Raw genomic sequence first — 24,021 nt, forward strand, 5'->3', positions numbered from 1 at the left:
AAATAAAAGTAACATTAAGTGCACATCATTCTAGACAGCTTTTTTGGAATACTAAATACGATTGGATGTCTAATTACAAGTAAATTTTAAATTATGTGACCATATTGTATTTGCTGTAACATACAAAACTAAATTTATTTGAAAATTTAATTAGAAAAACTAAAATGGAAGAGGAGTAATTGTTGAATTTCAAAAAATTGTTCTATACCACAAATATAGATATACTAGGTAGGGGTGCCTGGCTGGATCCTTTGGAGGAACATGTGACTCTTGATCTAAGGGTTGTGAGTTCAAGCCCCAAGTTGGGGCATAGAGCTTACTTTAAGAAAAAAGAAGACAAGAAATTATAAATACATTAAAGGATTAGAGGGGTGCCTGGGTGGCTCTGTCAGTTAAGCATTTGACTCTTGATTTTGGCTCAGATCATGATCTATTGGTTTGTTGGATTGAGCCCAAGTCAAGCTCTGCACCAACAGTGCAGAACCTGCTTGGGATTCTCTCTCTTCTCTCTCTCTGTGCCCCCACCCCAGCTCTTTCACTCTTTCTATCTCAGAATTTTAAAAAAAATTTTTTAATGATTAGAATCACTGTTTTTTATTACCTAGGTATTTCAATTTCATAGTATTGATTGACTACATGCTGTAAAAGATGGAATCATGAATAATCATGTCTCCCATCTCCTCTATCCCAACCTTAGGAACTTTCTTAGTTAATATTATCTTTTTAGGTTGTCTAGACTTAACTTTTTCATTTGACTCTCTAATTCTCATAATTTTCTTCAGTATTGGTTTTATATCTAAATGCATGGATATATAGGTCTTTTTATATGATCCTTTTTTTTTCAAGTTTATTTTAGAGAGAGGGAGAGAGAATCCTATGCAGGCTCCAGACTGCTAGGTCGGAGTCCAACACAGGGCTCAAAGCCACCAACCATGAGATCAAGAGTTAGATACCCAACTGACTGAGCCACCCAGGCACCCCACATGATCCTTTTGCCATCTTTGTACTGAATTCTGTTTTTTCTTCTGTACAGGCAGTTCATCTCTTTATTGGTTATATTTTATTATCATGTAGTTTGGGTTACCTCCACCCAAGAGGATACATGGATGTTGCATTCCCAGCATATTTTTTTAATGGTTGATAATTTCAAATGCTCTATTGGCTGAGTATAATATTCTTGGACCAGTTTTTCCCCTCAGAACTTAATAGATATTGTTCCATTGTCTTTTAGCACTACTAGTTGATGTAAAGAAGTCTGAGGAAAGCCCAAAATTTACCACTTAGTCACAGACTGGCTTTTTTTCTGCTTGAATATCTTAAAGTTTAAAACTTAGTAAGGCTATGATTTGGTATTAAGGAATCTGCATCAAAATTTCCCTGGTACATGGTATTATACTTTCAATCTGAAGGTTCAGTTATTTTTTTCTTTTACAAGAAATTATTATTATATTAATATTATGTCTTTTTATTCATCTTCAGTTATCATTCTTTGGATTCCCCTTTTCAAGTATAGCAATGAACAATTCTTGAGTATTTTTTTCCCTATTAGCTTCTGTAATTCCTTTAATCTTTGTCTTTTTCATCTTAGTTCACTGGACTTTATATTAGCAAAATCTCCTTTATTTTCAAACTCCCTGAATCATAGTAGTGCCAACTACTAACAGCACAGTAGTTCAACTTTCGTGGTTACAGTGAGATGTGCGGTGTCTGTAAGACCAATTTCTCATTACCTATGGAACTCTAGCTTTTTATTCCTCAAATATTTAAGTGCTGGCACCTCTATAAACTTTACATTTTAGTGTCTAGACATTTAATTCTTTGTGTTTTAATGGCAGGCTAGGCACTATCACCTGCACATTTTTATCATGTATCATTGGCCAAAACTCTTTGCCAGAAACTGAAATAAATATTAGAAGTAGAGGTTGTGTGGAGTCAGTATGTCAGGTTGCTGAACACATTTAGCTCAGTATCTGTGAGAGCTCTTTTTGGATGGGTGTGTTAATGTTCACTGGTGGAGGACACAGTGTAAGGTCTGTCACACTGTGTGGAACGTGGAAAAAATAGTGAGCTGATGTTTCGCTTTATTTAGAGCCGATTTAAAATTAAAGAAATGGGACTGGGCAGCTGTTTTTAAATGGGCTCATTGAATGCATTTGATTTTTTCACCACTTTTTTATAACCTGAAGGAATTATGGGAAGGGCGAGGCAGAGACAAAGGGGATTGCCGACGGTGACAGCTTGCATGCAGTTACGGTTTGAATATCTGGATTCTACCCTCTTGTGAGATCTTTTTACAAGTCCTGCCAAGATTAACTGCTCCTGTTTGAAGGCTGTATCGTAGTCCTCAGAGGGAGGCACTTTCAGATTGAAAATGAGTTCTCCAAATCAGCGCGAAGCCCTAAGACTTCACTTCCTTCAGGAGCAGGCAGCTTAATCAACTTGCTGTTTTACCCGGTTCTCCTCTGCCACCACTTCTCGGGAAGATCTGTCAAATAGCAAAGTTGATTCTTTCCCACCTTAATGGAACTGATAGATATCACTGAGTTAAGCAGCCACATCTCCTGTACTTATTTTCCTCTTTGATCATATTAGGAGAATCTTTTAACTCCTTTAGACATTATGGTCTGTTTGTGTCTCACTGAATGTTTGCCAGTAAGTTTAAATGCCTGAATCAAAAAAATAAAATAAAATAAAAAATTGGCCATAGTAGGTATGGTTCATCCAGATACAATCTAACTAAAGACTTTGAAAACATTTTTCATCATTGTAGTAGGAGATCCAACAAAATTATCAAAATAGCAATGCGCAGAAAGAATTCCCTTCTGTCACCCTTCCCTGAGTAAAGCATAGGAACAACAGGTGGATGGATTATATAGGTCTTGCTTCTAAAAGAGTTAACCTATTACTTTGTAAGATATTGTTGTCTCTGTGAGCAACTTGAGAGTAGGAATCTGATGTTTTCTCCTTGCATCTCAGTGCCTGACCGTGCACATTTGGTGGGTGGTCAGCATTTTGGATTGAACACTTGAGATTCTAGATTCTCTGTTACATTATTTTACAGAGCAGCATATAAGGGAGAGCCTGGGATTGAAACACACAGTGTTTGGGAAAGGAACTTGTTTTTACTCTGAGGTCAGAAATCTCCATGGCTGGTACTTTAGATAAAGAAGCTCCCTTTTCTGTATTTGCCCAGCCTGGGCTGGACCCAGGCAAATGTCACACGATCTACATTTAAACATTCTTTTCTTTTCTAAAATGTTTATGTTTCCTGGGGGCACATCTAAAAGATTCAAAGTATTAGCTGTATATGTATTCTTTTAAGAAAAAGAAAAAAAAAACACATGTAATTTTCACATGCAAGTTATTTTCAGCAGGCAGTTCCTTTCCTGAAGCACAAAAGGCTAGATATAAAAACAAACAAGAGAGAATGTGCTGTTTTAACAAATGGGTCCTTAGAGATGGATTTTAAAACATGGTTTTTGTTTCCTGATCTAGCTTTTACCCTATCACTTCGTAACACTTAGAGAAATCCTGAAATAAATCAGAGACATTCTCACAGTTTTTAAGGCTGACAGTTTAATTTTTTTCCTGTTTTGTCTATTGCTGTGGCCAATTTAATTAGGTCATACCCATGTGAAAAATTACTTGTTCAAGAAAAATTTTGGACGTGTGTGTGTGTTTTCAGGAAGATTTATTTCTGCTAACGTTTATATCATCATTTGCACGTGAAACTAATTCACTTACCTACATAACTTAAAATACTAATGTTGCTCAAAAACAAACAAAACAAACCTAATTCAAAAGGAAACATGTTTCTGTTAGTAACTTTATATCGTGGTTAAGGTAATTATACTTAAAAATATTTTTGGCAGGTGAATCACTGATTTTAAAACATATCTGTTAATTATACAGATTGGATACCAACTCTGGAAGGGGGAGAAAGACCTAATTTATGGCAGTATTCTAGAAATGGCAACATAGCTCACATGCTAGCATGCCCATCATGCAGACTGTTTTCGAATTTCATTTTATCAAAAATTCATTGTCATTCTTATGCCTTGAGTATTTTCTAACAGACACTTTGCTATTTATACCAGCAGATACAAGTTTCAAGCCCACAAGTATATTATTTGCATTATTGCTTCCATACTCCTAGAAATGTCATGAACCATGTGAGAATGCAAGCTTCACAAAACGAAGAAACTTACTCGTATTTCATGAACAATGTTAACATTAATTCCTTTTCTTCTTTAATAAGCTTGCTTTCATTTTTGTGGATTAATGTAAGAATTTTCATAACTAAGGGGCTTCTAATTTGCTTCCAAAACTTAAACACCAAGATTAACAGATACAAAAGCCACACTTTAACATATTTTATTGGCCGAGAATAAAGGTCAAAATTACCAAGCATTATAGAAGCACCATTAGAAGTATACAGTAGATCCCTTGTAGAAATCATGAAGGACAGCCAGTGTAGGCCATGTCTGGAACACAAATGCAAAATCTGAGTTGCTCTCTGTGACGGAAGCAGAGCAATTGTCAAGAGCTTGACTAGGTTGCAAAAGAATTTAAAGGGCCAGCAGATCTTTAAGAACTCACAAGATAGCTTTGTTGTCTCCTGGGACGTTCGCTGAGAAGCAAGGCACGCTAAATACCAAGCAATTCACAGAATTCCTGAGTCCCTACCCAGTGATGCTGTTTTCAAATGAAATAAGTCAGTGAGCTGTATAAACAAAATCAGAAGGCTCAATTAGTACTGCCCTTCTGGAAGTCTACCTCAGTTCAACCATTTTGCTAGGAAAAAAATGAGAACAAGTGAGATCCATGGGAAAAGAGTACTTTTCTGGAAGGCAAGAGGTTTGCTTTCTATAACAAAAAGCTACACGGCTAATCAGATATGCGTCTGCAGTTTGTTTTCACATATTTGTAGGGCTAGATTTCAGAGTCACTTGTGTTTTAATCAAGAAAAAAAATGTGTTGGTTTTTTTTGGGTTTTTTTGTTTTTTTTTGTTTTTTAGTGAGGGGGCACTTTTCCCAAATAACATTGGAAAACTTTTTTGTGACATCCAGAAATTTACAGTGGCCCTTTGCTAGACTTGTAACATGTTCTGTAATTCCCAGCTTCAGGTAGAACTTGAATGCTTGTAGAAAATCCGGCTATGCTTACGACCACCTTTATTTTTCAGCTGCGGTAGCCGGATTTCCTTTAACAAACTAGTGTTATTTTCTTTTGCAGGGACTTTATGTTTTTGTGGTTTATTTCATTCTGCACAACCAGACGTGCTGCCCTATGAAGGCCAGCTACACAGTGGAAATGAATGGACACCCTGGACCCGGCACAGCCTTCTTCACACCAGGGAGTGGCATGCCTCCTGCTGGAGGGGAAATCAGCAAGTCCACGCAGAACCTTATCAGTGCTATGGAGGAGGTGCCTGCTCTTGCCTTTGCTCTTGCAGCTGCTCACGTTCTCCCCTCCCTCCCTGCCTCCCCTTCCCTCCTCCTTTCTCCCTTCCGTACCCATCTCCCCCTCTCTTCCCACCTCTCCCTCTTTCTCTCTCCCTCCCCCTTTCCCTGTCCACCTCCACCTCAAGATGATTGCAGGTTAAAAGGTACTGTGTGACTTTTAAATCCCTCTCCTGGGAACAGCCTCTGATCAGTGGTATTTGATTGGCTTACTGTGGTATCATGCCTGTTACCTAATTCTTTTTTTTCCCTGCCCTGTGAGCTAAACTAACCAGCGATTTGTACTGGGAAGTCAGAACATAATTTGTCGTCTCTTTCTTCAAAATCTTCCTAATTTAAAATGGCAGTGACTGGATGTGCTTTGGAAATGTTTTTTTTAAATACTGTTCTTCCTAAAAATACGTCCTTCACTCTCTTTCTTCACCCATCCCAGCTCATTACTTGGATCCCAGCAAATAGTGAAAAGAAAAGAGGCTAAAACTCTTTTTAAGTACCAGAAAATATTTTAGGGCAAAAGCTTGGAAGAGGGCTTCAGCAGCACTGCTAGAAAAATCTATCCAGGATGTCCTCTGTGAGATCCACCTCCCACTGTTCTTTGCATTCTGTCCTCATCATTTTGCTTTCCTTTGTCTAAATCACATTGCCACCAATCTGTCAGTAATGCTACCCATAGCACTGGGACCAATGCTCAGAGTTTAAACTTACATGAAGACATTTGTCCAGGAAGAGATAGTATGCAGGTCCCTGACCATTTCTACAGTGCCAGAAGCATGCTTGCTTATTGCTCCTTACATAACTCACATTGCTGTCTTTGTATTAAAGAGCCAAGGGCAAGGGCACCTGCGTGGTGGCCAGTTAAGCACTCTTGTTTTAGGCTCAGGTCATGATCTCAAGGTTCCTGAGTTCGGTTCCTGAGTTCGAACCCCATGTTGGACTCTGTGCTGATGGCACAGAGTCCGCTTGAGATTCTCTCTCTCTCCTCTTTCTGCCCATCTCCTGCTTGTGCTGTCTCTGTCTCTCTCAAAATAAGTAAATAAACATTTTAAAAAAGGAAAACCAAGGGAAACAGTATTTGTGTTTGCATCCTGAAATCTGGCAAGAAATCAAAGTGCATCTGTCTGAAAAGGTAATGGTTTATTGATAGGTAAGTAGGTAAATAGGTAGGTAGGTATGTAGATAGATAATCTACCTGCTCAGGGATATTTTTTGTCTCCCATGTTAAATGTTGAAAGGATTTTATTCATGTCAGGTTAAAATTAAAATAGGTAAGTGATCACAAGTATATTTAAGAATTGGGATATGACTTTAGTACCCTTAAATGTTTAGAAATCTAGTGCCATTTCTATATCCCCAAAGTTGTTAAAATGGAATTGTTTTCACATTGTAGTTGGTACCAATAGAAATGGATACTTTTTTTTTTAATTCTTTTTTTTAACGTTTATTTATTTTTGAGACATAGAGAGACAGAGCATGTACGGGGGAGGGGCAGAGAGAGAGGGAGACACAGAATCAGAAGCAGGCTCCAGGCTCTGAGCTGTCAGCACAGAGCCTGGCACGGGGCTCGAACTCACGGACCGCAAGATCATGACCTGAGCCGAAGTTGGACGCTTAACCGACTGAGCCACCCAGGCACCCCAGAAATGGGTACTTTTAGAACCAACGATTCAGGAGTGAATCTTTAAAAAAAAAAAAAAAATGTTTTTTTGTCTTTTTGATTGTTTATCCAATCTAGCATTTGTCTAGATCTGAACTATACAATACAATAGCCATTAGCCATGTGTGGCTATTTAAATTCAAACTAAGTAAAATTAAACAGCATTAAAAGTTCAGTTTGTCGCTCACCCTGGCCACATTCAAGTGCCCAGTAGCCATGTGTTCCGTGGCTGCCGCAAAGGAGAGCACGGATTTAAAATATCCGAGTCATCACAGAAAGCTCTGCTGAGCGGTGTGGCTCTAGATGGTCAACTTCTTACTGAAATATTTTAAGGCTTAATCTTCTCTCACATTATTCCTACAGTCCTCAGGTCACTTTTCTCAGCAGGAGGCTCCCCTGTAGTCTCTCAGAAAACCCCGTGTCGGGAGGGAGCAGCTGTGACCATTCAGTTCCTGGGCCTGAGCCACTACTTGAATGTTCATGTAGGGTGTTGCACAATGGCACACCCTTCAAGTGTGTCCTGCCTTCCTCAGAAGCTCAGAATTGGCCTTGATCCAGCTGTCAGTGAGGGACTGTCAGTGACATTCTAGAAAGCCACGCAGAGAAGGGAAAGCATTAGGCAAGGAAGGATTAAGGGGTTGTTTATCAGTGACCCAGAGGGAAGTGAATACATTTAATCATTTTAGGTTAGAACTATCTTTTTAATCATTTAATCCAATGATTATGTGAAAATTTATTTTGTAACTGGAAGTTTCTACCTTTTACTCCCCTTAGGCTATTTTGTCCACCACTCCATTAACTCCCCCCATTATATTCTTAACAGTTTCCTTCCCACACATCCACAAAAAAATAAAACATGTTGTTTGGGTTTAAAAAATAATTTTCTTTCCCCACACATGACCACATAGAAATCTACAAGTAATTCTAATAGAGAAATTGTTGAGAAACACCAGATTAGGTTGTCTCTAAGGACAAAAGGTGAAATTAAAGAGGTCTTCTTCTAAACAGTTCAGCAGTCCCTTCACTTGATGTTTGTAATAAGAATGTGGAGATAAATTATTCACGTAGATATCAGAGTAACTATGTAGGTGTTGATATTATTGTTTCCTTTTCTCCCCACCCTACACCAAAAAGGTGCCACCTGATTGGGAGAGAGCATCCTTCCAACAAGCCAGTCAGGCCAGCCCTGACCTGAAGCCAAGTCCGCAGAATGGCGCCACATTTCCTTCCTCTGGAGGATATGGCCAGGGATCACTAATAGCTGATGAGGAGTCCCAGGAGTTTGATGACTTGATATTTGCATTAAAAACTGGTATGTATGAACCCACAAACCACATTAGAAGTAGGCACTCTTGCTATGCTACAACTTATATCCTCTTCCCATGAAGTGCACATCCTGATTCTCATGACCCATTCCTAATCCTAGCCAAACTTTAGGATATTTTGTTCTTGGCACCAACTATAACACAATCTAAAAATAATTTATAATTTGCTTTTAAGAAAAAGGCATACTCTAAATGTAAATGTCTCTGTCCTGGAATCTTGATGTAACACCAAGATACCATTGAAACAATCTCAGTGTTGTAAGACAATCTGGTAGGGATCTCACTCAGAGAGTTTTGCCTCTGACCTGCCACGGAGACCTGGAGTGTCTTTGAAGCAAAGAATTTCAAAGGCAGTATCATGGGCGGCATGTAGTTCTTTTGTTTTCCAAGCACCATCACATATTGTATCTCACTGGCTCCTCCTACATGTTCAACCCCACTCAGCCTGTGACCCCAATAGATAGTTGTTTTCAAATCAAATATACGGGTTTTTTCCTTTCCTTTAAACATTTTTTTTAAAATTATTAAGTAAACTCTACCCCAACGTGGGGCTTGAACTTAAGACCCTGAGGTCAAAAGTCCCATGCTATCGACTGAGCCAGGTAGGTGCCCCTGCAGTTTTTTTTTTTTATTTTTTTCCTCAGAAAGATCTTGAACTGCCAGTAGTATAAAAATTTCAGTGAAATTTTCATTTCTAGATGTGCAAGCAAGCAAGAAGATATGTGCATGCTTAGATGAGCCTATTAAAATAATTATTCCAAGTATATTTTACTATATATATGTGTATATATATATATATATACACATATATATAGTATATATATATATACACATATATATACACACATATATATACATATATATATACACACATATATATACATATATATACATATATATATACACACGTATATATACATATATATACATATATATATATACACGTATATATACATATATATACACACATATATATCATATATATATATATATATATATATATATATATATATATATATGCCTATATTAAGAATAGTGCTTGGAGGGGCACCTGGGTGTCTCAGGCAGTTAAGGGTTCGACTTCAGCTCAGGTCATGTTCTTGCAGTTTGTGGGTTCGAGCCCCACATCAGGCTCTGTGCTGACAGCTCAGAGCCTGGAGTCTGCTTCAGATTCTGTGTCTCCCTCTCTCTATGCCTCTCCCCTGCTTGCTCTCTGTGTCTCTCTCGAAAACAAATAAACATCAAAAAAAAATTAAAGAAAAAAGAATAGTGTTTGGAAAATGAATACTTTCCAATATTCATATCCAACAATATTGTTGGAAAAATGAATGAATGAAAGAAAAATGAAACTTAAGAGTTTGCTTGGAGGAATAGACATTCACACAAACGTGATATAAGGAAGAGTAAATAAGTAGTGAAAAGAAATATTAATTATTGAAGAGATCAAGGAAATCTTTTTAAATGCTCTCAATTGTATCTTGAAAAATATGTAGGTTTTAAATAGGTGAAGGGTGGAGGAAAGGCATTGCAGACTGAGGGAGTAGAATGAGCCATGCCTTGGGGCTTACAGGTGCTCAGTTTATAGGTGCCTGGGGAGAAGAGACCCTGCCTGCAGCATGGCCAGGGTGGAAGGTGATTGCATCCAGGCAGCAGCACGAAGGCCTGAAACCTGCATGGTTTATAATTTACTGTAGTTCCCCAACTGGGTTTCAGCGAACAACCTCCTTGAGATATTTATAGCCCTCCTCAATGGGAGGATCCCCTGACTGAGTCTATTTGGGAAACTGCAAAGATTCACAATTCAATTAGCATTTTAGCAGCTCTGAAAAGTCCTAGAGTAAAGAAACCCACTTCACTTAATTTAACCTGGTGTTTCCGGAACACATTTAGTAATAGATTCATTTTGTGGGAGCAGAACACTTGCTGGTATTTTACATAATGTTAAAATGCTGCTCAGATTCCATGTTAAGGAGTGGGATTTTTATAGAACCTAGTGAGCCATGGAGGTTTTTGAGGAGAGGAATGGCATGTTCCCACTGGTTTTTGAGGCAAAATAACTCTTACAAAAGTATGAAGAGTAAATTTAGAAGCAAAACCAGAAAGGCTGGGAGATTGTTGCAATTGTCCAAGGGAATGGGGTTTGGGTCCCAGATTTAGGAAGTGGAAATAAGAAAGAGAAGATGAGCACAAGAGGAAGGCTGAGCGAACACTCAGAGGACTGTCAGTAAAGGCTTCTGCTTCTCACTTCAGAGGCTGAGGAATCATGTAAAGAGCATTTGTTCATTGATTTGTTTGCAGCGAGAAACTGGTGAGTTCAGATTTGGACTTATTGGTTATTAGGCCTGGTGGATCTTAAACATTCAGGCTTGAAGGATCTTAAGCTGAGGGTTTAGGATTGAAGGCATTGGTTTGAAATGCATCCATGCGGAGACTATATTCGAAGCTGCAGGGATGGGCGAGTTTGATCTTGGGAGAATGATGGAGAGAGAGAAGAAGAAAAGAGGTGAGGAAGAGAAAGAAGAACATCCTAGGTAATATCTGCCTTTCAAGAGTGAATAGAAGAGGGTCCCACAAAGGAAACTGCAGCGTGCTGAGAAAGAAGGAAAGAGACAAGGAAGTTTTATGAAGGAGGTGATGAACAACTGCCCAAAATGCTCACTAGCATTAGGACTAGAAAGGGGCTTTCAGATTACTAATAATTCTCAGGGAAGATTATGTCCCCAGCACTACAAAGTGGTCAGTTGTTATTATGACACTGAAAACATAAAATGAATTCTTGCAGGATAATTAAATTAGATGTCGGTCCTATATATATAACAAGTATTAAATGCATTCAGTTCAGGAATGTATGGAATGACTTGCTTACTTATAGATGAGTTTAGCATTCTTTGGAGCTCATTAAACTTGTTAGGAAATAAATACTTAAAAAGACCAAAATAACAGTCTGTAACATTGGATCCCTCTGTTTTCAGAAAAGCACCACCCCCTAGACGCTTCATCGTAGAATATGGTCAAATCAGAGGAGCAGTCCACATACCATTCCACCTACAGCTGAATTTACAGTTGATGCATAGGCCGGATTTGGCCCAACAGAGGGTTTTGTTTGATTCTCATAGTGTTGTAACATTTTTTTTAAGTACACATTTAAGAATTTAGAGAAATTCCAGGGTGCCTGGCTGACTCAGTCGGACTATGCAACCCTTGATCTTGGGGTCATGATTTCAAGCCCCACGTTGGGTATAGAGATTACTTGAAAACAAAAATCTTAAAAAAAAAAAATTTAGAGGTGTCCCATAAAACCCCACAATTTCTTTTTTTGAAAAATCTAGCAACAGAGTGCTTAAAGTCTAGCACAATCCTAAAATCTCCTTGATTAGAGTTGTGTAATGGCTGCCCCTTTAGACAGAGCATGAGATCTTTGATTTCTCCAGTGCTCACTAGACCTGGGTCACTGGTCTAAGCTATCCCACCTGGTCTCTGTGACATTTGAGTTCATAAACCTTAATGTATCACAGGTCCACTTTAACCATGGCTCACTCCAGCTCTCATACTGGGCATAGTGGGTCTTCTAAGCCTTTTTCATTTAAACCACTAAACAACTTTGAAAAGCTATCTAACCCTTTGCATAAAAATGTAAAGGTTTTCATAAGTTGAAATAGGATCAAATAATGTAATTTCCACTGTATTATAAGTTTAAAATGAAAATTTTACATTATTCTTTTAAACTATTTCATAGGAATCTAAATATCATAGCAACTAGATACCCATTGTTATTCGTTCCATTTTTAAAATATAGGAGCAGACTTTTTTCTTAGAGTTGGAAATTTTATATAATTGTCTTTTCTCCTTGAACTTGTATTTCCACTCCACTCCCACCACAGAATTTTATCCTAATGTAATGTATTTTGTGCTTGAAATTCATTTAATCTTCACTTACTCATACTTCTCTCTCACAAAACATGTATATAAATCGAAATTTAAAATTATTCTGTGGTCATAAGGCTATATGTAAAGTGTCCAAATTTTCTTTTATTATCATTATAGTTATTAATCTACAGTTGAGTAAGTCAGCACTGATTTTAAAATATTAAATGTTTTGATAAGTAATTATCAAAAACTCATGAGAAGAGTGCACCTTGGGACTCCTGGCTGGCTCAGTCAGATCTCATGGCCTTAAATTCAAGCCCCACCTTGGATAAATAAATAAACTTAAAAAAAAAAAACTTAAATAAGTAAACTCTAAAAAAAAAAGGAGTGCACATAGAAGTTAAAGATCTGGGAATACATTTTCTTCAAGCTGTCCTTCTCATACCACCCTAGACCCTTTGAAAAGCCATGTACCAAAGGTAAAGGAATCCCAATGCTTCAGATGCTTTGTAAAGGACATCAGAGGCACTGACCTGGAGCATTGTATAGTATTAGATTATGAGGTGAGTGACCAGATTTTTATGTTGATCCAAAAATGACAAGATTCTAGAATATGTCAGGCTTGGAACATATTAGGCTTAGAAACAGGGTCTTTCTTCACTGAGGACTCCTCCCAGAGAGACTAATCTGATTCCTTATCATCCCTCATCTCTTAGCTTCCTGGCTTTACTCAGGCCAAGGACACAAATGTCATGGTAAACATTTCTTTATTGAAAACTTCAAATGATTTCTTTTTCAGTCAGAAGAAAATAAATTAACAAGTCCTTGAATAGAAACAAAAACATTCAGAATCAAGGCCCAAATGCTCAAACTGCTCTAAGAACTCATTAATAAATTTCTCTTTCAGCTATATCACATAAAATCACAATGACTTATTTAACTTCAAAAACTTCTAGAGACCAGTGTGCTAAATAAAGTTAAGTGGGCATCAAAATGGAGGAGCAGAATTTGGAAAGCTAGAAGATTGAGGGATAATGACCTTTGTATTACTGTCACATTTGAAAAATCCACAGAAAATAGGAATGTGCCTTGGGGTCAGAGAGCCCAGTGTTGGCAACCTAGTTCTGCAGTCCACTATCTGTGTGATTTTCAGCAAGTGACTCAAGCTTTCAGTTTCCTCATTTAGCTAATAAGAGTTATTATAAGTAGTTGGTAAGTTTTCCTGGGGTTTAGAGATTGTTAGTGTAAAGAATCTATCAGTAGCTGGCAGTCTAAGTTCAGTAGCACATTGTATAAATTATTTGTTTGGTTCAGCTCATTGTTATGCTTAAAAACAATTTTCTTTAGTTTATTAAATTTTTTTGAACATTTATTTATTTTTGAAAGACAGAGAAGGAGTGGGAGAGGGGCAGAGAGAAAGGGGGACACAGAATCTGAAGCAGGCTTCAGGCTCTGAGCTGTCAGCACAGAGCCCAACGCCAGGCACAAACTCCCGAACCATGAGATCATGACCTGAGCCGAAGTCAGACGCTTAACTGACTGAGTCACCCAGGTGCCCCTTTTTCAGTTTATTTATTTATTTTGAGAGAGACAGAGACAGTGCAAGTGTGGGAGGGGCAGAGAGAAAGGGGGAGAGAGAGAATCCCAAGCAGGCCCCACACCTTAATCGCAGATATTCGAGGCTTGAAACCAGGAACTTAGAGATCATGATCTGAGCCAAAACCAAGAGCCAGCAGCTAAACCGACTGAGCCACCCAGGTGCCCCTAAAAACAATTTTACATATCCATACTGTATTCTGAAACACCCGGGTGTTCATTGCATCATGACTATTAAGTGAGGTAGGAATGGGGGTGGCTTGAATATGTGCCGAGAAGGTTTAAAATGTGTTCTAGACCAGGGACAAAGTAGCACAATTAGAACTGCCACCACAAAAGACAGTATGGTATAGAAGAAAACACCTTACATTTGGGGTCAGAAGACCATTGGACATCTTCACTCTGGGATTTCCCTGCTATGTGACATGAGCAAGTCGGTCAACACCCTGATCTCCACTCAATCCCTGCATCTGTAAAACAAGACTAATAATCATCCTTTCCTAACTAAACTGTATTGAAATGTTGAAGAAAGGAGAGGCACTAGATGAATGTAAAATATTACATCTAGTTTCTTTCATATTACCTATTCTACCATAGGGAAAGGTGACTATTACCACAGTTAGTGGATTTTTCTTGAATTTCTGGCTTAAAATTTAAGCAGAAAAATTCCTTTCAGAAAATCCTGACACTCACTGCAAAACACCCTCTCAGACTACTTATGCATTACAAAGAGCCCAGAAGCCTGGCACTATGCTCCCAGTCTGTCATGTTATTACTGTGTGTAATATGGGCCCTTTCTGAGCCTCAGTGAGGGATTAAGAATTGAGTAATATGCATTTATTTCAGCTTGGGAGAAACTGAGAAGGAGGATGAGCTGGGTCATGTAGATGTGGTGATTCAAGGGGAGACTCTATCTACAACTTCCTGACATTTCACAGGGCTCTGGGTTACAAACAAGATGGTGACAGCCATTACTTTGAAAGCTACGCCCCATGTTAAACCTCCCAGCCCAGTCCCCTCTGTTCCTTGCTGTCTGCTCAGCAGGCTTTCAGTACAGAACTTCTCTCTGGTGTGCTTTGTAAATATGCTGGGCAAACCCTTCTGTAATCCTAAGGAGATTTGGAGCAGACCAGCACAAAGTCAGTGGGAGCTCATACTAGTTTGTTCATTAAGCCCCACTCTGCCCTGATGGTAATCATGGTGTCCTTTCCTTCTCTGTAGTTGATCTCCTATTGGGCAATTTTGTTATTTAGCCCTTTGGTTCCTCCTTACCTGAGGCTGCTACTGGCCTCAGGGCCTCAGTTACCTTCTCCTTACAGAGTGGCCAAGGTCTTCCAATCCACTCAGGTTCTTCCAAGTGGGACAGTTCCCCTGCTCCCCTGGCAGAGAAGCATGGACCTTTTATCCTCCTAAGACATAATAGCAGATTCAAATATTACCTCAGGGGCCAAGCAGATGCTGTAGATGACGCAAGAGGACCAGATGAGAAAACAGTGGCAAACCAGAGGGTAGTGCCAGATCCATGTTTTTGCTCCTTTTTTTTTTTTTTTTTTCCATTCCAAAAATGCAGGCCTAGTGCTGCCCTCTGCTTTTTCAAGAGAAACCAAAAATCTGATTTTTTTTTTCACATTAAATGTGTTCGTTTTGGCAACTAAATTTCTAAAAATGTTGTCATTGGCAATATTTTAGTTATTAACTTCCAAGAGTGCATGGGTGTTTGTTATACATTTCGCTCCATGACTTATATATACATTATCTGGAGAGATACCACATAATTTATTATCCAAACCTGGGCAGTTTAAGAGAAAAAAGGGTATGTGATTCATATTTTTTCAGGTATAAACTAGGACTTTTCTTTTCAAATATTGCATTCTCTACCTCCCTGTTTTGAAGGAAGGTGAAAGAGCTATCTGTGGAAGGGTGTGGGAATGGGCCTTGATGGATGGGCAGGAAGATACTCAGGCTGGAATTAATGGGCACGTGAAGGACGAGACAAGAGACCTGATCACTTTGAGAAAGCTTTCCAATAGGCAAATGTTGAAGTATGTCTATTTGGTAGGGTAGAGCCTGATTAGGAAGTGTCCTGAAAGCCAATGCAGACGGTTCCAGACTTGATGTGTTAGTGACACATCAGGAAGAAGAGGGCAGCGAAATGTAGAGAGGATCAGAGGAACAGAATGGGCAATAAGGCTGGAAGAAACATTGTTGAGAACTAGAACGCAGAGCATAGCTTATTAATACATTCAGCAAACATTCACTGAACACCCACAGTGTGCTGAGCACTGTCCTGTGAGTTAGAAGATTCAAAGATATGAGGGATATGATGCAATGAGGGAGTCAGAAATTTTGAAAGAGAACCATCAGGTTTCTGTGGGTAGCCAAGGTAACCGCTGAGTTGATACTGACAGGAAGCATGGAGGCAGCCAGATTAAGGAGGTGGGGGATGAGAAGGGCATCTCAGGCAGGGGGATAGTAGTGAGACGGCAGGCTAGAGAGCAAAACGGGTCACGCAGATAGTGTGGGCCTTGAAGCGGGACTGAAGACAAGGCCTCCAGTGGTGAGACAGAAGGAAGAGATTCAGGAGAAAGCAGAAGAGCTCTGGAAAGAACCAGCAGGTTAGGGAATGAGATGAGCAAGTGTAGTGTCCCAGAAGCAAAGGGTGGAAGTGGGGTTTCAACAGCAACCTTTCACAGAGAGGGTGGGGAGGACAGACCCAGAAGAAGGAGGGCTTGGCTAGAAGAAGGCAGTGGTGGGCTCCTCCTTCCATCCCCAACTAGGTTAAGACGAACCTAATTCATAGCTACCAACTCTGCACATGTGCCTTTCCTGCGTTTCAAACAGAAAGGGAAGTCTCGGCTGCCCAGCAACTGGTTTTCACTTTCCTTCTTGTTTGCAGCGTGTGTGTCCAGCAGAGGGGGAGGAGTGGGACCTGTAATCGGTAGTGATTGAGCCCAGCAGCACACCCTGTGACCACATCCCCATTCTGCGTGTGAGTGTGTGAATGTGAGTGTGTGTGTGTGAGAGAACATGAGAGTTTGTGTTCCTCCGCGCATTAGACAAGAGAAGAACAAGGTATTACTCCAGCACAGTGTTAAATTCTCTGAATTATTCTGAGTTGTAAAACGAGGAGTGAACAGTGGAGCTTCCTCAAAACAGAGATTCTGGGCGCTCTCTGTAATTAACAGCTAGCCTTGTGGGTTTTGTGTATGGATCTGTTTTGGTTCTGTGTTATGCAATTATTTTTATATTGGGATCAGATCTGAGTCATTCAGAGCCTGTGTCTTCTGGGCGCTGATATGACAGCAGGTGTTGTCAGTGCAGCTCTTTCTTCTCAGAGCATGCAACTCTTGATCTCGGGGTGGTGAGTTCAAACCCTACATTGGGTGTGGAGCCTACTTAAAAAAAATTAATAATGATATCTATTCGAAATGTATAGCTCGCTGTTTACCAGTGTAATAGAAATAAACGTGTTGTTTTGATTTAACTTGGCCCTCAAAACACTGCACTAATAGTTGGGAGTTTTGTGTTTATTCTTTTTCTATTACAGGTGCTGGTCTCAGTGTCAGTGATAATGAATCGGGTCAAGGGAGCCAGGAGGGAGGCACCTTGACTGACTCCCAGATCGTAGAACTCAGGAGGATACCCATTGCTGACACCCACCTCTAGCGCCTTAGTGACCATTAGAATGATACTTTCGTATTTGTATTGGTTTTGAGCTAAAACTCTAATTTTTTACATACAGCTCTATAATAGGAACCTATGAATTGTACTGGATGATTAACCCAGAAGTGATTGTTGTGTTGGGAATATGAGTTACTTATCTTTGTGCAACCTGAAAATTCATTGCTATGAAGAAGACTGGATCAATTTCTATCCCTTATACCATATATTCCAAGAATACTAGTTGTTTTTTTAATCATCCTGCATGGCTAACGTTGTTTAATAAAAGTAATAACGATCAATAAAAACAATAGAATCCATATGACATCACCCAGGCTCGTTATTTATGAGGAAATGTTGTGTATGAGCAAAGAAACACGCTTACCTAGTGTGGTCAAGCACCTTTTTTCTTCCAGTATTGACACAGATCATCCAGACTTAAGACTTTACAGCTTTTAGAAGACTTTCATTCCTAAAAACCATAAAATGTTATCGTCTGTTAAAGATTCTACACAACGTGTTGACGGGGATACTGCAGTTTGCATCATCTTTCATCAAAAGTATGTATTTCTGCTCATTATAAAATTAGGGATCTGAACATTTTCCAAAATAAATGTTCTGTTCCCAGTTAAAAATAACTACTACATCAAGCATTTTAGCACAGCTAAGAAGAGGAGCATTTAAACAGTGCAGTTTGTTTAGGAGAAATATTTCTGGGTTTTGATTTTTCAGTCTTTCTTTGTCTTGGAATGAGAAATCAGAAAGTCTGTCCCAGAACAAACACTATTGTGTTTGTGATGATTTCATTGACTGTGGTTCCAGAAGAATCATTAGGAACAGAACACATTTGTCCTAAGGAAGCCTTTGTGACCTTTTGTTTCTGAATTTTTTAGTATTTTTGAGAAAATCAGTATCATCTCAACAAAAAAATTAAAATTAAAAATAATTAAGAGAAAACTTTGTTCCTTTAGAGCCATAATTGAAACACCTCTAAGTGTCCTTTAATTACTTAAGCATGGATTTACTTTTTATAAAACCTGAGTGGCATTATTTATCTTGATGAGATTGTGAAATGACTCTTCTCTTCCTGTTAGTCCTCCCCCACTCCTACCTCCTCCCTCTTACATTGAGTGTTCATGGGTGGATTGTCACTGTAGGTAGGAAACAAAAAGCTGCCCAACAAAATCAAACAGCATAACAAACAAAGCTCCGTCCTTGGTGGAGTTATAATCCTTTTTGGAAACTTTAGAATAGGTGGTAACAGGATTGTATTTACATTATGTGACAAATAAGTTGGTTGTCTCTTTGAGCCCCAGCACTGCTCTGTATACAGTCTGTTTCATGATAGGGTGGAGGCAATTGATGAAATTGGTTATAATATGCAAAATCTAAGATGAAAATTTTAGACTTGGTAACATTGAAATTGTTAATAGATTTTAATGAATTGGGGGCTTATGTAATGATGATAGAAATGTGAGATTTCATTGCGTGGAATCTGTAAGTCATAGTCACTGTAACATTTTCCCCAGAAAACTAGATTCTTATTTGTCACTTAAGGTATTTTCTTAAGGAATTTACTTAGGGTAAAATCAGTCTCGTTACCACCATTTTTTAAAATAATTTTTTTACGTTTATTTATGTTGAGAGAGACAGAGCAGGAGCTGGAGAAGGGCAGAGCGAGAGGAGAGAGAATCCCAAGCAGGCTCTGCAGGGTCAGTGCAGGGCCCAACGTGAGGCTTGAACTCATGAAACCGTGAGATCATGACCTGAGGTGAAATCAAGAGTCAGATGCTTAACAGACTGAGCCAACCCAGGTGCTCCAACCACCACCTTTAAAGTTCATGAAAAGCCTATCACTTTACCAATGAGGAATTCTCTAACAAAGGCAATTGCCAGTAGCTACTCACTTTCATTTCAGCATATTGTCAGAATTTGGGGAAAGTCTGGCCTAAAACATGACAAATGGGATACGTTTTTTACTTCAGGTTATTGGATTTGTATGGCTGTCCAAAGTACCATTTTAATAAGGAATCAAAAGGACTACCTGCTGCTGTTCAGCAGGATTCTTTTAAATATTGGAAGGAAAGAAACAAAATTTCCAGAAGCCACAGTGCTAAAATAAATAAACTTTATGTTCTAACAGCAGCAATATTTTGCCATCCTGTTTCCTCTCACTGTAGATTAAAATGGGACATTTGCCCGGGAAGTATAATACTGTGTAGGAAGAAACAAATCAAATCAAATTCCTAAAAATGAAAACTAAAGAAAGGGTTGGGACTACTGTGTTGCAATTGCTTTTTTTCAGGGGGTTTGAACTTCTTTCTTCATGACACTTTTTAAAATTAATTAATTAATTTTTGAAAGGTGGGGGGAGGAGCAGAGAGAGAGGATCTGAAGCTGGTTCTGTACTGACAGTGAGAGGCCACTGCAGGGCTCGAACTCACGAAGAGTATGATCATGACCTGAGCCAGGTAGGATGCCTTAACTGACTGAGCCCACGAGGCGCCCCTCTTCGTGACAGTAAAAAAAAAATTTTTTTAATGTTTATTTATTTTTGAGAGACAGAGACAGAGTGTGAGTTGGGGAGGGGCAGAGAGAGAGGGAGACACAGAATCAAAGCAGACTCCAGGTTCCCAGTGGTCAGCACAGAGCCGCATGCGGGGCTCGAACTCACAAACCTCGAGGTCATGACCTGAGCTGAAGTCAGTCGCTTCACCAACTAAATCACCCAGGCACTCCTTTGTGACATTTTTAAAGGAGCTTGATTAAGATGTAATTCACATCCCATACAATGCACCCATTTGAAGTGTGCAATTCAGTAGTATTTGGTATATTGGATTATTGGGGTTTCTTTATTGTAAAATATATGTAATACAAAATTTGTCATTTTAACCATTTTTATTATAATTTTTAAATTCAGTGGCATTAATTACTTTTACAATGCTATTCACCCCTCCCCTCTATTTCCAAAACTGTTTCACCACCCTAAACAGAAACTCTTTTTCTCATCTCCATGACATTTTCTGTCCTCTGTCACTAGACACCTAACATTTCCTTGGGTGTGATCTTAAATTTGTTCTTTTTGCCTCAGGTTTTCTTCAATTTTTATTTTCTAGAACATTAAAAAAAAAAAAGATTTTCTCATTCTGGATGCAAGCACAGGCAGGCATGCTACTGAGGTATGGAGCAGCGTTGTTGCTGTTGGAATTCCTACCAAGATAGGAGTGCAGGCAAATGAAAATCTTAGTGAGTAAAACAGAAAGAATTTCACTCTGGAACTTTAGCTTTAAGTTGTTTTTCAGTTTCTTGAGGTGTCTTAGGATTGTTGTGTGTGTTTTTTTTAAGTCATTTTTTTTTTTTTTTTTTTTTTTTTTTTTTTAAGTAATCTTTACACCCAAAGTGGGGCTCAAACTCACAACACTGAGATCAGGAGTTGCATGCTCCACCAACTGAGCTAGCCAGGTGCCCTGAGGAATCTTAGGGTTTAATCAATATTTCCATGTCTCCCAAATCTGATCAAAGAAGTTTAAACACATAATTTGGGATATGAATGGAAAAAGACAATGCTTATTTAGGAAAATAGCTCCCAAGCAATTTCACCTTGTGCTTACCAGCACTTAAGATGCTCTTTGAGTTTAGCCGTAAGGCCTCTGGATAGATTTGTTTGAGGGTAGGTCTCAATCAGATAAGTTAAGTGGTGTTGACCTTCTCAGAGCACCTGGATGCCAGAGTGGATTTCATCTAGACAGCCTGATCTTGGTAGGAACAGAGAAATCAACAAGGCCATTCCTATGTTTCATATGGTCTTTTAGTGGCTAATGGCATGGACCTAGTCTCCCCAGTGCTTCTCTCTCAGGGTATAAGTGAAAGAACCACACTGTCCAAGTGGCATTTAAAGAATGAACCAAGTGACTGAATCTAGGAACTCTTCCATTGTCTGGAATCTTCTTCTAGTCTTTTCAGCTGACTAATAAAATAAGTAAGACAGATGAATGATATTCTTACTGATAAAATGTTGGTACGTTGATGTTATTCTTAATACATTTCACCTACCCAATTTTTCTATTAAGTTTATTTATTTATTTAAGCAATCAAATCACTTTGCAAGTTTGGCAACCCCCTTAATTAGGAATTTACTACACTGGAGATAAAAGAGTTTAACAAGGAATATATTTAAAGCCACCAAGATACTCACTAATGCTTCAGTATCATTGATTTATGGCCAGTAAACATCATTTTCTTAAGTAGATTTCATGATTGTAGGAGAAGAAGCAAATGGAGAATAACCCTGTTTCCCATCATCTCTGACAATGGGATGCAGTTATCAAATACTGTTGCCATGGTTCTTGGGAGTCCTATAGAGTGCTTTGGTTCAGTTCCCAGCCTGGGGACTCAACAGCTGGGTCTAACAGCTCTGACTGCCCTCTGAGCACCAAATTTAGAGCTGAAGTCACTAAAAATGACTCAGCTCAAGGAAATTGTTAGCACTTCTAGGACTGAAATAGTATCTTAGTCCTGTGAGAAAACATAGGTAATCACTGTTTTCTAATAGATAAAATAATTCCAACTTAAATGGGGTAAAGCATACTTTTTGCCTGTGATTAACCTTTAGGAGTTTATGAGCAAAATCACAAATTTGACTTTTTTAAAAATATAGGAATGAGGGATGCCTGGGTGACTCCATCAGTTAAGCATCTGACCCTTGATTTCGGCTCAGGTCATAATCTCACAGTTTGTGAGGGCGAGCCCCACACCAGGCTCCATGCTGACTGTGGAGCCTACTTGGGATTCTCTCTCTCCTTTTGTCTCTGCCCCTTGCCCCCCCCCCCAAATAAATAAAATTTAAATAATATATATAGGAATGAAATGACAACATTTGTTTCATGATACTAATGAAGAAAAGAGGCCACAAATCATTTCAACATCACTTTTTTTGGATTTGATTATGAGTATGATTATAGTTATTTTATTATTTTATTTTTTATTTTTATTTTTTTGATTATAGTTATTTTAAAGGTAAAGGTATATATGTGTATATGTGTGTGAGAGAGAGAAAGAGACTGAAAGAAAGAATTCTGGAAAATCAGAGCAAGAAAAGCAAGAAAATCACGATAATACATTACAGTTCGCAAGGCATGATTTTAAAAGATTTTGAAAAGCTGATTAATGAAGTGTATGAAACTGTCCATCATCCTGCCCCACAGTATATATCTTTACTCTCTGTACATCCATCAAAATCATTTTGAAGCCTTTTGCCACATTACAAGAGGGAAGTAGTGATCATTTAATAAAATACTAGATGGAGTAGAGAACACTAATAAAACAAATTAGGTGCTCAAGAACTATCAGAGGCATTATGGTAACTTTCTGGAACATTCCATCAAATAATGCATAGATATTATGTAGTAAATGGCTTGTTTCTTTTTTTTTTTTTTTTTTAATGTTTATGTATATTTGAGAGAGTGAGCAAGTGGGGGAGGGGCAGAGAGAAAGAGGGATACAGGATCCAATGCGGGGCTCAAACTCACAAACCATGAGACCATGACTTGAGCCAAAGTCAGACGCTTAACTGATTGAGCCACCCAGGTGCCCCAGCTTGTTTCTTCTTTTAAAAGATGATCTTTGGGGTGCCTGGGTGGCTCAGTCGGTTGAGCGTCTGACTTCGGCTCAGGTCATGATTTCACAGTTGGTGAGTTCAAGCCCTGTGTCAGGCTCTGTGCTGACAGCTTGGAGCCCAGAGCCTGCTTCAGATTCTGTGTCTCCCTCTCTCTCTCTGCCCCATCCCCACTCATGCTCAGTCTCTCTGTGTCTTAAAAATAAATAAAATATTTTTTAAAAAAAATGATCTTTATCCTCCACGTTCAACCACATGAACCACATGAAGAAAGGTTCCTTCTTTTTTTTTTTTTTTCTTTACCCGTGAATAGTATTCCATTGTATGTGTATACCATATGTTTTTTAGTCATTCATCTGTAGATGGACATTTGGGTTGTTTCCGTGTCTTGGCTATTGTGAATAATAACTCCAGTGAACATGAAATATCTTCAAGATGCTGACTTCAGTTCTTTTGGATAAATACCAAGATGTGAGATTGCTGGATCATATGAGAGTTCTATTTTTTTTTTTTTTTTATGTTCATTTTTTGAGAGAGAGAGCATGAGCAGGGAAAGGGTAGAGAGAGGAGACACACTCTGAAGCAGGCTCCATGCTGTCCGCTCAGAGCCTGATGTGGGGCTCAAACTCACAAACTACAAGATCATGACCTGAGCCGAAGTTGGATGCTCAACAGACTGAGCCACCCAGGCACACCGTGAGAGTTCTATTTTTAATTTCTTTGAGGAATCTCCATGCTGTTTGCCACTGTGGCTGTGCGGTTTTGTAGTACCATGAGCAGTGTGCAAAGTTTCCCAATTTCTTTACATCCTCACTAACACTGGTCTTTTGGGGTTTTTTTTT

General features: G+C 38.8%; 1 protein-coding gene across 1 annotated transcript in view; it reads left to right on the forward strand.

Moving 5' to 3' along the window:
• ADGRV1 (adhesion G protein-coupled receptor V1) overlaps window positions 1-17,885 on the forward strand; it is a 568,614-nt gene extending 550,729 nt beyond the window's left edge. The window contains 3 exon segments of the mRNA XM_045497872.1: window positions 5,237-5,428; window positions 8,252-8,429; window positions 17,453-17,885. Coding sequence (XP_045353828.1) covers window positions 5,237-5,428; window positions 8,252-8,429; window positions 17,453-17,571 — 489 coding nt within the window. The 3' untranslated portion in view covers window positions 17,572-17,885.
• The last annotated feature ends 6,136 nt before the right edge of the window (window positions 17,886-24,021 follow it).

The sequence above is a fragment of the Leopardus geoffroyi genome, chromosome A1, assembly GCF_018350155.1.
Source record: "Leopardus geoffroyi isolate Oge1 chromosome A1, O.geoffroyi_Oge1_pat1.0, whole genome shotgun sequence".
NCBI lineage: Eukaryota > Metazoa > Chordata > Mammalia > Carnivora > Felidae > Leopardus > Leopardus geoffroyi.